This window comes from Borostomias antarcticus, assembly GCF_949987555.1.
Source record: "Borostomias antarcticus genome assembly, chromosome: 2".
In the NCBI taxonomy this organism is placed as follows: domain Eukaryota; kingdom Metazoa; phylum Chordata; class Actinopteri; order Stomiiformes; family Stomiidae; genus Borostomias; species Borostomias antarcticus.
In genome coordinates this window covers 39,641,690-39,654,796 of record NC_140235.1, presented here as the reverse complement: position 1 = coordinate 39,654,796, position 13,107 = coordinate 39,641,690, and the positions used below count along the sequence as shown (strand labels likewise).

The 13,107-nt window shown below is 44.1% G+C and overlaps 1 protein-coding gene across 2 annotated transcripts in view; it reads right to left on the bottom strand.

Moving 5' to 3' along the window:
- aak1b (AP2 associated kinase 1b) overlaps nucleotides 1-13,107 on the bottom strand; it is a 28,233-nt gene that overhangs the window by 2,508 nt on the left and 12,618 nt on the right. The window contains exons 12-19 of one of the 2 annotated variants that reach the window (XM_084457746.1): nucleotides 10,928-11,088; nucleotides 10,670-10,836; nucleotides 10,241-10,333; nucleotides 9,919-10,014; nucleotides 7,792-7,896; nucleotides 6,783-6,884; nucleotides 6,220-6,384; nucleotides 3,437-3,562 (exon numbers count right to left, since the gene is read on the bottom strand). In XM_084457746.1, the coding sequence (XP_084313872.1) occupies nucleotides 3,437-3,562; nucleotides 6,220-6,384; nucleotides 6,783-6,884; nucleotides 7,792-7,896; nucleotides 9,919-10,014; nucleotides 10,241-10,333; nucleotides 10,670-10,836; nucleotides 10,928-11,088 (1,015 nt within the window). The remainder of the gene's footprint in view (nucleotides 1-3,436; nucleotides 3,563-6,219; nucleotides 6,385-6,782; nucleotides 6,885-7,791; nucleotides 7,897-9,918; nucleotides 10,015-10,240; nucleotides 10,334-10,669; nucleotides 10,837-10,927; nucleotides 11,089-13,107) is intronic. The other variant, XM_084457747.1, reaches the window with a different exon arrangement.

Here is a 13,107-nt window from a genome sequence, read left to right as displayed (position 1 = left end):
TTGTGGCTTAGTTCCGGCCCATATATGGCCCAGAATTATTACACATCCGCTTGCTATCTGGGTAACGAGACTATCTTACCTGAGCAGAATTAGCTGCTGTCCAGAGGGAGCAGGGTTAATTACAGCTCATTTGTTCAGTTCCGACAGTACGTAACAGTCAAAGTGAATAATTAAACATTCTACAATAAAATGTGCACCTCAATTAATACTCAACACACGAGTCCGTTCACATTTATACATTTATTACACCATCCCTTTCTTGTTATTATTTTAATCATCTCACAAAAATAGAAGGTGCACACAGAATGTCATAGCTCTGACAAGGGGGTCGGGTGCCATAGAGACGGAGAGGATGATGTCATAACACTCAGAAGGACGATGTCATAAACAGCTTGAACTTTTGGCAAAACATCAGGGAAACTTAAGAGGTTTCTGGATCACAACATCACAAGTTTCACTACCTGCGGGGTCAAGACATCTACGGAGTACAACAGCGCAGTGGTGTCTACAGGGAGAAGCTCTGAAAGGATTGCATAGGTTCATAGCCACATTAGAATCTGCAAATAACTCAATTCTACAGCGTAGGGAGGAGGGGACAGAACATGTGAACTTAAGCCTTCCTTTGCACATATCTACAAATGCCTGAGATAGATGAGACACAAAGTACGATTTAATTTGTTCTTTTTTTTTTTTCCTCCTCAAAATGTTGTCACACTGGGCTTAGCTGCTGACATGCCTGGCTTTACATACGGTCAATTAAAGATTGCTCTTCTTTTCTGGGATGTACAACAGCAGTCCTCTACTTGTACAGGATCAGGCGTGGCACCCTGTTCACAGAACCCTGGGGTAGCGGAACAACAGAGCACTGTTGAGGAATGAAAGTGATCAGGTATGTGCCCTAGCCGTTCAGATTCCACTGGGTCGGTAATATATTGATTTTATTCCCACTGCGGAATTTGACATTAGAAGCTGTAACAATATCCAAGCCAATGTCTGCGAGTGCCAGTGTTTCCACTACGTGATGGGGACAGCGCTACGGACCAACAGACATGGTGGACTCTTAAGACTGACCCACTCTTCTTACCTGAGAGAGTAAAGAGGGCCTGTGCTTTCAACACCATCATTGAATGGCAACAGCTGTACGAGTGTCACTGTTATTGCAGCAAGGTCAAAGAATACCACATATCGCTCTCCACAACTCCAGACTTCCTGTGACTAAGTTACATCGTGTCCACACGCTCACGCACACCCACACACTTAGAATATCATTATCTACCAACAGAACATTCAACAACATTGCCATGCTTTGATATGAAGTCGTATGGTCAATTAAAATCAATGCACAGAAGCATGGCATTACGGAGTACTATTTGAGCAAGGACAGTCATGTTGCTGTTTTACAGCAATGGATATGAACTACTGTACATCATGGATATGATCTACTGTACATCATGATTACAGTCCCTAAACTGGGTTCCTGTTGCACAACAAACATGAATTGTTTTGTTTTTATAAACAATAATTGTTACAAAAGGCTCAATGGTATGAGCAAAACAAAACATACCAAGTTCCCTTTATTTTTCTTGGTAATGAGAAATTAAACTCAAACCTCAAACGTTTAACACCGGGATTGTCACTGTATGTTCTGCTAGTTTAACAATACTTGGAGAAATGTACTGAGTAGTGAGAGAAAATAACTTCTGAATACACAGCTGCACAAACAGGAATAAGATAAACAGTATTTATCAGTATTCTTCTATGATAGATTTTAAGAATCATATATGTATCTGTATTCATATACTAATATTCATTTCGTACATTCATTCTCTAACTATTCATATTCACATTTATAAACAGCCACATATGAATAAATATATATTTTCAATATCTTTCCACGATTAAAGCTAGGACGGACAGGGAACAGAGTTTCAACAATGACTTCATACTGTTTAGTAAGTAAACATATGGTCACTGGATCAGTGGATATTGCAAATGTACACTATCAAGTAGTCAACAAAGGACAGGAATGTAGGATTTATGTACAAGTAGGAATGGACATGAAAGGAATGGAAAATACTTTTAAATAATGTCTTATTGGACAAAGTCATTACTCTCTCTAGGTGACAATACCACCCCTCTCTATGCGTATGAACAGCTGAATCAATAATCTTAACTTGTATCTGCCTTCTGCTCCATATCTCAAGACCAGTCACCTCTGAAACCTCCGAAAACGTCAGCGCTGCCTTGGAGCTGTTGAATACAGACAGGTAACCTGAATCTATGGACTTTACTCGGGTGCACGGCTCAGGAATGAGTTTTAGACTTGTGGAGAGTTCGGTAGCTAATTTAGATATGGAAACATATCTATAAAATCAATCGTGCGAGACAAGGGCACTAATACTAACATCAGATTGCAAACTAGGCTTCATGGAATATTGACAAAAGTTGCATTTTCCCTAGTATGATGCGTCTCTATGTATCTATAGAAGACAGACTAATGTATAGCTTGATGCTATCCTAAGAAGACATAGCCTAATGTATAAGCTGATGTTATCCGGTGGCTATGCTTCATTCAATTCATCACATGCAAATAACTGAAGAGAAAGCTCGAAAAGACAACAGACAACACTTCTACCTGCTCCCTCTGAGAATAATAAACGCATCTGCTATAGTAGAATTGTGGCGTTACCTAGTGAAATGCAGACCTCAGATCAGATGAAGGAACGATACAGGACAGAGACAGCAGACACAGACTAATGAGAAAAGACGACTCTTACATGAAGCTAGTTGCCATGTATGAGAGAGCGAAAGTGAAGATGAAAGGCGGAGCGGAGATGAGGTGTGAGGGGTTAGTGGGGACACATGGGGATTGACAGAGCAGGTGCGGCAGGATGGGATTTCAAAGACAGTGATGACATAAGTGGTGACCGTGGGGCGGGGCTTAAACACTACTTTGCAGGACCACTAGTCCACTAGCTCCTCCCTCCGGTTGGCCAGCCCCGGGGGAGGGTGAGGGGGGGGGGGGTGGGGCACTAAAAGTCGATGAGCTGGTCCACCAGAAGCAGGGGTCGGGTCACACTGGCGGGCAGGCTGGACTCTGAGTTGCCAGGGTTACTGTGGGAGTGGCTTCCTGCAGATGGCCAATAGGGAGAGGGATGTGGAAAGGGGGGAGGGGCAAGGGAAGTAAGTCACAATAAGCAGCAGATACAAAAGACAGGGGATAGGACAGGAGCAGAAGTGAAACAGAAAGACTAGCAGAGAGAGATTGAAGGTTTCGGCAAATACTGCTTAGCGTTACTCGAGGCTCGTTTAGTCAAAAAGGGGACAACTGTGGCCCCCGGCTGGGATACACACCGTCACCTCAAGAGACCGGGGCGTGGGTCGACCCCCCGGAAAGCCCGCCTCCGTGCCATGCTGAGGCCGTGCAGAGGCTTACCTTGGGAGGAGGTGGTTTTCGAGGCCATGACAGGGATGGGGTCAAACTCATCCTCTGTGCTGGTCTCGGGCGGGCCTGGAGCTGCTGGCGTCTGGGGCTCTAGGTCTGACATCAGAAGGGAGGAGTCTATAGAGGGAGGCGGGGAAGGCGAGAGAGAAGGAGCGTTGAACGGCAAGCAGCAAACGGACCCAGAGAGAGATTAGGGGGCATCGGGGGTGAGCAGTTACGAGACGTTAGGGCAGCGTGGTGCAGAGGAACTAAAGAGGAACAGAGTTTGTTGCATGTACTGCGTTATAGGTGGAGGTCACCTCCAGTTGGACTAACCTCTCATTCTTATGACAGGTATATCTACTAGTTCCTGTTTCCATAGTACCATAAAAAAATAAAAGGCACTCTATTAGAATATGTAGAGAGTGGGTCGTATGCCCTCCTCCCTTGTTCTCTGTAAAGCGCATTGTGTTGCCTCTGGGTATGAAATGCGCTATACAAATAAAGCTTTGATTGATTGATTAATTGATTGAGGGTCATTTGTAGTTTGGAATAAGGTTTAGCCTAATCGAGTTCCACAGAACAGGACCTTGACTGTAAGTGTCAAGACGAACGGTTCCCACTCAGTAATAGCGTGCTGGTCCATTTCAGCACATGCCCTTTAGTGTGTCAAGCTTTTGACATATTAATGACACCGTGGTGACACCGATTCGGACTGCGAGGAATCTGGGTGTGACCCTGGATGACCAACTGTCGTTCTCCGCTCATGTCACATCCGTCACACGCTCCTGCAGATTCATGCTCTACAACATCAGGAGGATTCGACCTTTCCTCACTGATGAAACGGCGCAGGTGCTCATCCAGGCCCTGGTCAGCCCCGCCTGGGCTACTGCAACTCCCTCCTCGCTGGGGCGCCGGCGTCAGCCATTAAAGCTCTGGAACTTGTCCAGAAAGCTGCTGCTCACCTGGTGTTCAACCACCCCGAGTTCTCCCACACAACTTCCCTTCTCCGTTCCCTACACCGGCTCCCTGTAGCGGCTCACATCCGTTTAAAACGTTCAATTACCGCAGCTGTCAATTTCAAGCATTTGACATGCCATTACAGTCATTTAGCTGACGCTTTGATCCAAAGCAACTTATAATAATTGCATGACTAAAAGCATAATCTACTGCTGAGAGCAAAGTACAAGAATAGCAATCAAAAAATACAATAGGTGTTGAGCCATAAAAATCTCTAATCTCTTCAAAAGGTACTACCAGGATCCTCCCTCTTAAGCACATTACATTACAGTCACTTAGCTGACGCTTTTATCCAAAGCGACTAACAATAATTGCCTTTAACGTAGGAAAAGCCAATGTATTGTGAGTTCTTGCCAGAACTCACACGTGCATCTTCTTTCTAAAACAAGTGACTAAGAGCATAATCTAGTGCTGAAGGCAAAGTGCAAGAATAGCAATGTAAAGTACAGTACAGTACAATACAATACAATACAATACAATACAATACAATACAATACAATACAATACAATACGTGCTTAGGAGGGAGGATTGTTGTAGTACTTCTTGAAGAGATGAGTTTTGAGCCTGCGATGAAAGATGGGCAGCGACTCTGCTGTCCTGACATCAGTGGGCACCTATTATATTTTTATTTTGTTACTCTTGTATTTGGCTTCAGCACTAGATTATGCTCTAAGTCACTTGTTTAGAAAGGAGATGCACTTGTGAGTTCAGGTGAGTACGCGAGTAGTAGTATACTGACTTCCTGCAATAGTTGTAGGGGCGGCTGTAGCTCAGTTGGTAGAGCGGGTCGTTCAATGATCGAAGGGTCAGTGGTTCGAATCCCAGCTCCGACTGTCCACATGTCGAAGTGTCCTTGAGCAAGACACCGAACCCCAAATTGCTCCCAATGAGCAGGTAGGCATGGCAGCTGCCACCATTGGTGTGTGAGTGTGTGTGTGAATGGGTGAATGAGAGGCCATTGTAAAGCGCTTTGAGTGCCGCTAAGGTGGAAAAGCGCTATATAAGTGCAGTCCATTTACCATTTACCATTTAATTATCTTTGGATTAAAGTGTCTGCTAAATTACTAAAGTAATGTAATAAATACATATTTGGGTTATGTTAGGATTAGGGGTTAGGATTGAGGCTGTAGAAGTGGCACTGTAAGAATAGCAAGCACATCTATTCTCACAGTGGTCGTAAGAATAGACTGTGCCATTTTTATATATATATTTTATTTTTTTTCATCAAAAAATATTTACTATAAACAACATTTAGTGTCAAATGACAACTTGTCATTATTTTTTTTATTGTCACTTATCTTCTCTCATTTTATGTTATAAATGGTATTTATTTTATATATATTTTTATGTGAAACACTCCATGCATGTAAATTACGTAAAGCACTTTGAGCTGCCTTTATTTGTATGAAAGGTGCTATACAACTAAAGTTGTTGTTATTATTATTATTATTATTATACATTTGTGTGGTGAAGTTTCGGGCTTTCTGAAGCAGTATCTATGAAATTTGGTACAAATTGTGCGGTAATGGTTCTGCAGGCTAGAGGGCCCACGCGGTCCCCGGTCTGGCATGCTGTTAGAACCTCACTGCCTCGGTCTGGTAATGGTTCTGCAGGCTAGAGGGCCCACGCGGTCCCCGGTCTGGCATGCTGTTAGAACCTCACTGCCTCGGTCTGGTAATGGTTCTGCAGGCTAGAGGGCCCACGCGGTCCCCGGTCTGGCATGCTGTTAGAACCTCACTGCCTCGGTCTGGTGGTTCTGAGACGGGGCTCTTACCAGCTGGGGGCTGGGTGCACTCCCCAGACAGCAGAGTAAACTCTTCCAGAGCAGACGCAGCGGAGGTGGGGGCAGAGGAGAGCGAGGCCCAGCTGGTGCCTGTTGAGGCCGAGGGGCCGGAGAGGAGAGAACAGTCCAGGAGAGAGTCCTCCCCAGTCAGAGGGTCTGGAGGGAGAGAGGGATCAGGGAGGTTAGATCAGGAGACACAGCACCAGAAGTAAGAGAAGATCAGATGTTAATTTCCATTGCCACACCCCCTATTGCGCTGGCCAATCCACTGTCAGGCAAACGTCTTCAATGCGCACCACAAATTGCCAAAATCGGCAACTCAGTTTGCGACAGACAAAACGGACAATTCACCAGTGCTAGATCATGATGCCAAAAATAGTTGAGTTCAGGCTTACTACCAGTCCCACAACAGGTTGTCACATTTGCGTTCCCTGCCATTCTGTGTGAACAACTACTATTGGTAACATTTACTATAAATCTGCATGTATGAAGTCATTGGTCTCTGCAACTTCGTTGTAAAGCCTTTCTATTTACTGTGAGGCTGTGTGACTAACCAGGATCGAGATGCATCGCACAGCCTCTTTCATGCTGGGCTTTGGGAGACTCCAAACCCGGGATCAGAGAGCCCACCTCCACCTCCACCTCTGTTGAAGACGCTACACATGAGGGGGAGAGGGACAGAGAAGCTAGACATCAAGAGCAGCAATATGAGGAGGGAACCCAGATTAGAAGAGTTCAGATCTTTTGAAACAAATCCCTATGTCCGTTATGCTAATGCAACGCAGACTGAAGGGACACAGACACTTTTTAAAATTGCATTTCATGTTTTAGAATACGGTACTAAAGAAAGCAGGTAACTTTGTCCTTGTTTTAAAAAATGGGAAAATGTCAACAGAGCATCCTTTATCCGTCTTGAGAAGATCACACAGAAAAGCTACAGGTAGCCATAGATTGTCCCTTAAACCTTTTGGGGAGAAACATAAATGGTAAACGGACTGCACTTATATAGCGCTTTTATCCAAAGCACTTTGAGGCCCGTCATTCACCCATTCACACACCAATGGCGGCATAAACATGGCATAGATGTTCCTACAGTTGCTAGAAGACATTCTCTCCTGTGCATCATCCCAAGACCATGAAAGAGATTTTCCATTTTTAAGATAGTTTGAGATCTTTTCTACCTTTCAACGGTAACCTGTTGATGCTTACACTGTTGTGGTAAGTTTCTCAAAACTGAGCAAAATTACCAAAAAAGTGTCTGTTCCCATCCACAGCATTCTATTAGCATATAGGGAATTGGGTTCCATTTTGGAATTGGGTTCCATTTTGGAATTGGGTTCCATTTTGGTTGGAACCATTAAAGAGAAACAGGTAAACATAAACAGATGCCAAGGTACATTGGCCTCTAGAAGTATGGCGATAATATTAAAACATTTAGGAAGCAAACAAGAAAGGAAGAAAGTACAATAGGAAGACAATGAATTAGATCAAAATACATTTGAAGAATTCAGTAAGAGAGGCATAAAATCAATGTAATTCTGAAAGAGAGTCAAAATAATTTACCTTTCCCAGATTCCTGAAGCGATCCGCCAAAGGGATCAGCCAATGACAAGAGGTCATGGAGCATCAGAGAAGTGTCTGGGGACTTCAGTCCCTCGATCAGCTTCTCTACGGTCCAGCGAAAGAGTGAGGATAAATAAAAAAGATTGGAGAAATCAGTTAACCCTGACCCTGAAGTGAAGAACATTGCCTGGCATATATTGTTATACTGTAACTATACCTCCGCTGTATGCCACACAGGTAGAAGGTGACAATAGACAATGGTGATGGAGCAGAGAAACAGAAGTTTAATGGAACAGGATGGAGGGGCACATAATTATTCACTCCAATTATGCAAGCGATTTTCTATGTTCATGACCAGCATGGTTTTCTAAAAGGTCTTGCTGTGAGCTGATAGATGGGCCTGGATAAACCAGTGGCCTGCATCAATAAACACATGGAGTAGGCATGGACATTGGCACCGATGTACGGGATGGAACAGTTAATTGCCATTTATTGAAACAAACAAATTGCATGGTGTGGAAGTCTGACAAAATCGGAAAGAATGACAAATATATTTTTCCCATCCCTGGATGACTCACTATCAGGTTTATAGCAATGAAAAAGCTTAGCAGAGCAGGACAGACAACCTGTCACATCATCCAAACTCTTAGCCAACCGCTACCTGAATGAACGTTACTAATCTGCCATAAAAATGTACTATTCTCCAGATAATATTGTAAAACTTAAATGAATGGCCCATGTCCAAAACAATCCTGATTATTTCTTTATAAAGAGACAATTTATAGAGAAACCGCATTGTACTCTAGTGCTGTGGCCGCTTCTAACAGCATATAAACATGTCAGCTGACCTTCCAACTTATGAAAACTCTGGCCCAGAAGTGACTTTTCTTTCCAAGTTCCAATCCAACTAGCCTGTAGCAATCAACAGGAAAACATAAAATGGCCCATTTATTCTGCTTGTCACAATTTGGTTCCAGAGGGAAAAGGCTAGGGCTGTAGATTTGACGAATCGTTCCTTCTTTTTTCCCCCACATGTCCACCGTTAGGCTGAGGGGAGACCCCGGTAGTCGGGACAGCTGTCAAACTAACTCAAACTCACAGGCAGCTCAATAAAGACGCCTGTTTTTCTTGCTAAACATGATCATCTAGCCCACACTGTCCACCTTCTCCAGATGCCCCCATGTCTTTATGCAGTGTTTCCCATAGCCTCCATTAGCGTTGTGTGATTTCACGATGGTCTCCTCAGCTGTGTGTGTGATAACGTGTGTGAATAGACTCATGCGTTGGGCAGCAGTCAACAAGGAAATGTTTTGTCTGTCACTGAAGCATTTTCACAGACAGTAGAGCTCAATCTGTCTATGGGGGAAAATCTTTTCCCAGCAGATACCTTAGTAAATACAAGAAGATTGATCTGGGAAAGCAGCTTTGTGTTGTGATATTCCATTTGGAAAATTGATTCCTGCCTTCTTCCCTCCACTATATCGGTCTTAAGTCTCCTTTTACTGCACAACACATAGCTACAGTAATAATGTAGGTCTGAAAGGAATGATTGGGCGGTCTTATATAAATCACAAGGCAGGTGAGTTGTTATAGCCCATCAGCGCACAGTGGAGCAAAAAAAGGCCGCTCGACTTCAAGAACCTGTCGACTTCAGGGTCTCCGACTGATGATTCGACTCGTCGACTTTTAGGGGGGGCAGCCCTAGAAGAAGCCCACACATTCTAAGAGACGGTCAGTATGCTCCAGATGTCCTCTCCAGTCCACGCTCACGCATCATCGTCTTCAACATCCTCTGCCACGGACGGATGGAAGTGTTTATCCGCATACATGTACCGTAGCCGATGCCGTTACCAAAACAGATAGTGCTGTTATTATGCTCAATAAAGTTGTCCTCTGGGTGGAAGTCAGGGTGCATTATAGGGTTTGGATTGTTATTGTCTTCCGGACATAAGTATTCTAACTTATTGCTTAAATGGGTCTGCCAGTATGGATGTTGCCAATAACCTTAACCCAGGACCACCAATTAGAGGAAGTGGCAGCAGTTGTAAAAGTAATTGGTAACTTTTACTTTTTCAAAAGCAGACCTTTTGACCAGAGCGTACATGCTGAACTGAAAACGATCCTTACCTGGTGTGTCAGAGAGTGCCAGGGCATTGAAAGAGGCTGAAACACTCAGCAACGAGGTGCCAGAATCAAGTCCGAGAATATCCGCCAGCCTGTCTTCTAGAAGGGAAGGAGATCGGGGAAACACGATATTGCAATTGCAATTAACTACACATGTCCACTAGAACCAGGAGACCTGCCTGCTTGTGAGGAGGAGGAGGAGGAGGAGGAGGAGGAGGAGGAGGAGGGAGGAGGAACTGACTCATGGAGGCAAGAAGGAAGATGGAGGGGATCGGGGAGAAATCAAGACCTATTTATGATAACGAAGAGTGTGTGAGAGTCTCACCAGCTGGCTGAGGGCTGGTTTCCCCAGCGGAGGAAGCCAGCAGGCCGGGGATGAGGTCCTCAGTGGAACCCTTCCCTGTTTCTCCAGATAGATCTGAGAGCAGATGAAATGGTAAATGGTAAATGGACTGCACTTATATAGCGCTTTTCCACCTTAGCGGCACTCAAAGCGCTTTACAATGACCTCTCATTCACCCATTCACACACACACTCACACACCAATGGCGGTAGCCGCCATGCAAGGGGAGCAATTTAAATCTCAATAAAAGTGAGCAGTTACCCACACAGCAAAAGAAAAAAGAAACAAACACACACACACACACACACACACACACACTTATGTTAACTGTGATGATGTATGATTTACGTGTGCTGTAAACAAAATCGCCCTATGGGGACAACAAATAAAGTGAACTTGAACTCGAGTTACCCTCAGCCTGTCTATCAATGTCCTCGTTAAGCAGTTCCTTAGCAGTGAAGCTGGAGAAGCTGTCGTCATCGAAAGGGTTCCACGCAGGCTGTGTGGGGGTGTCAGGGCCGGGCGGGCAAACTGAGCTGCTATCCTGGACCCCATTGGCTGGAGTTGAACTGGTTGATCTGGAATAAAAACATAAAAGAGCACGTCAATAATAAACAGACATGCAGATTAGGTCAACAAGGTCATTCTACTCCATGGGGCTCTACTGACTGGTTGGGTCTGGCCTTGGCAGCAGCTGTTTGAGCTTGTTGTGTGGGGTCACTCCCTGGTACCCCCACCACTGTAGTCTGGCTTAAAGGACTGGGGGTGTGTTCCCCCAGCTCTGCAGTCTGGAGGGATAGGGGTTGACTCTGTGGCTCAGCAGGAGTGGTCTGAAAGGTAAAGATAACAGTATGAGAGAAATATTATAATAATAATAATAATAATAATTATTATTATTATTATTATTATTATTATTCATTTTATGAAGCACATTTCATTGTTGGACTCAAAGTGCTGAAACATTCACAAAGTCATTAAAGTGGCAATCATGAGTGTTTAATTGTTTTGGCAAAAAGCATGAAGCATGAATTAATTTCAAAATCAAAAAGTTGCATGTAGGGGTGTGGAGGTCTGACAATTATATATCTGAAAGAATGAAAAATCTTGTTTTTCCCATCCCTGGATGACTCACAATCAGGTTTATAGCAATGAAAAAGCTTAGCAGAGCAGGGCAGACAACCTGTCACATCATCCGAAAGGGTAAAACTCTTAGCCAACCACTACCTGAATGAACGTTACTAATCTGCCATAACAATGTACTATTCTCCAGATAATAATAATAAGTGCATTGTGTTGCCTCTGTGTATGAAATGTGCTATATTAATAAAGTTTGATTTGATTTGAATATTGTAAAACTTAAATGGCCCAGGCATTAATGTGCTTCAAATCCATTGTCCTAATCAACCCTAATTTCTTTATAAAGAGACCATTTATAGAAAAACTCCATAAGTACTCTAGCGCTGTGATCTGACCTTGCCTGCTTCTAACAGTGCATTAACATGTCATCATTAGTTGGAATGTCAACTGAATTCATTAAAATATAGCGTTCCCCCATTAAAAAGGTCCCCACTACACCACTGGTTACGTCAATCGATAGCGAGAAACTGACATTTATATGAGAATCCTCGAGATTGCCACTTTAAGAAAACGGAGTAAAAAGCAGAATAATAACAAGCTGATTAGCAACAGAGACTAATTCATATATAAAATATATAGACATTACATACAATTTTTTTTTTTTTAAGTAGGTCTTTAGACCAGTCTTAAAAGAACCCAGAGTCTGTGAGGTACTATGGTACGGAGAACCACTGAAAATAGCAATGTCTGATTAATGAACCGAGATGGAGGGAAGGAGATGGAGAGATGAAATGAAGGACAGAGGTGAGGGGAAAGAGATTGAGAGAGAGAGAGAGTACCGCAGATGAGTCACAGAGAGAGAGACCAACTAGAGATCAGCCATGGGAAGAGAGACCTCATATACTGAGGACATGACAGAGAGAGAGAGGAGGGCTGGAGAGACAGGAAAACAAGGACCGAGGGGAGGGAGAGACGGAGGGATGGAGGGATGTGCTCTGGACAGACACGGTGACCGCGTTAGGGGTCAGGCTAGGGAGAAATGGAAAATGAAAAAAAAACAAGCATGAGTTTATGAAGCAAATAATCTACAACGTCAAAATATTAAAAAAAAAAAAAAAAAAGGAAAAAAAAGAAATCAATTCGCTTTCGCAATGATTGATGTTCTTTCAAAATTGATAAATCAAAAAAGTAAATGAAATGTTTGGGATGGGACCTAAATGGGAACTAAAAAGGATGTATTCCTCTGGCAAATACACAATGGATGGATGGATGGATGGATGGATGGATGGGTGGATGGATGGATGGATGGGTGGATGGATGGATGGATGGATGGATGGATGGATGGATGGATGGATGGATGGATGGATGGATGGATGGATGGATGGATGGATGGGTGGATGGGTGGATGGGTGGATGGGTGGATGGATGGATGGATGGATGGATGGATGGATGGATGGATGGATGGATGGATGGATGGATGGATGGATGGATGGATGGGTGGATGGGTGGGTGGGTGGGTGGGTGGGTGGGTGGATGGATGGATGGATGGATGGCTCAATGCATAGATGAAAGGACAGGGGAATGGATGACTGCCACTGTTTTGGTGCCAGGCTGGAGGCAGGCCGTTACCGTCTGCTCCGTCTCAGTGTTCTGAGCGGTCTCAGCCGAGCTGGACTGGGCCTGGACAAGAGGCTGCAGCTGGGCACCTTCTGGCTGGACCACGGGTTGCTGGTCGACTGGCTGTTGAGCAGCAGGCTGTGGTTGGAGAACCG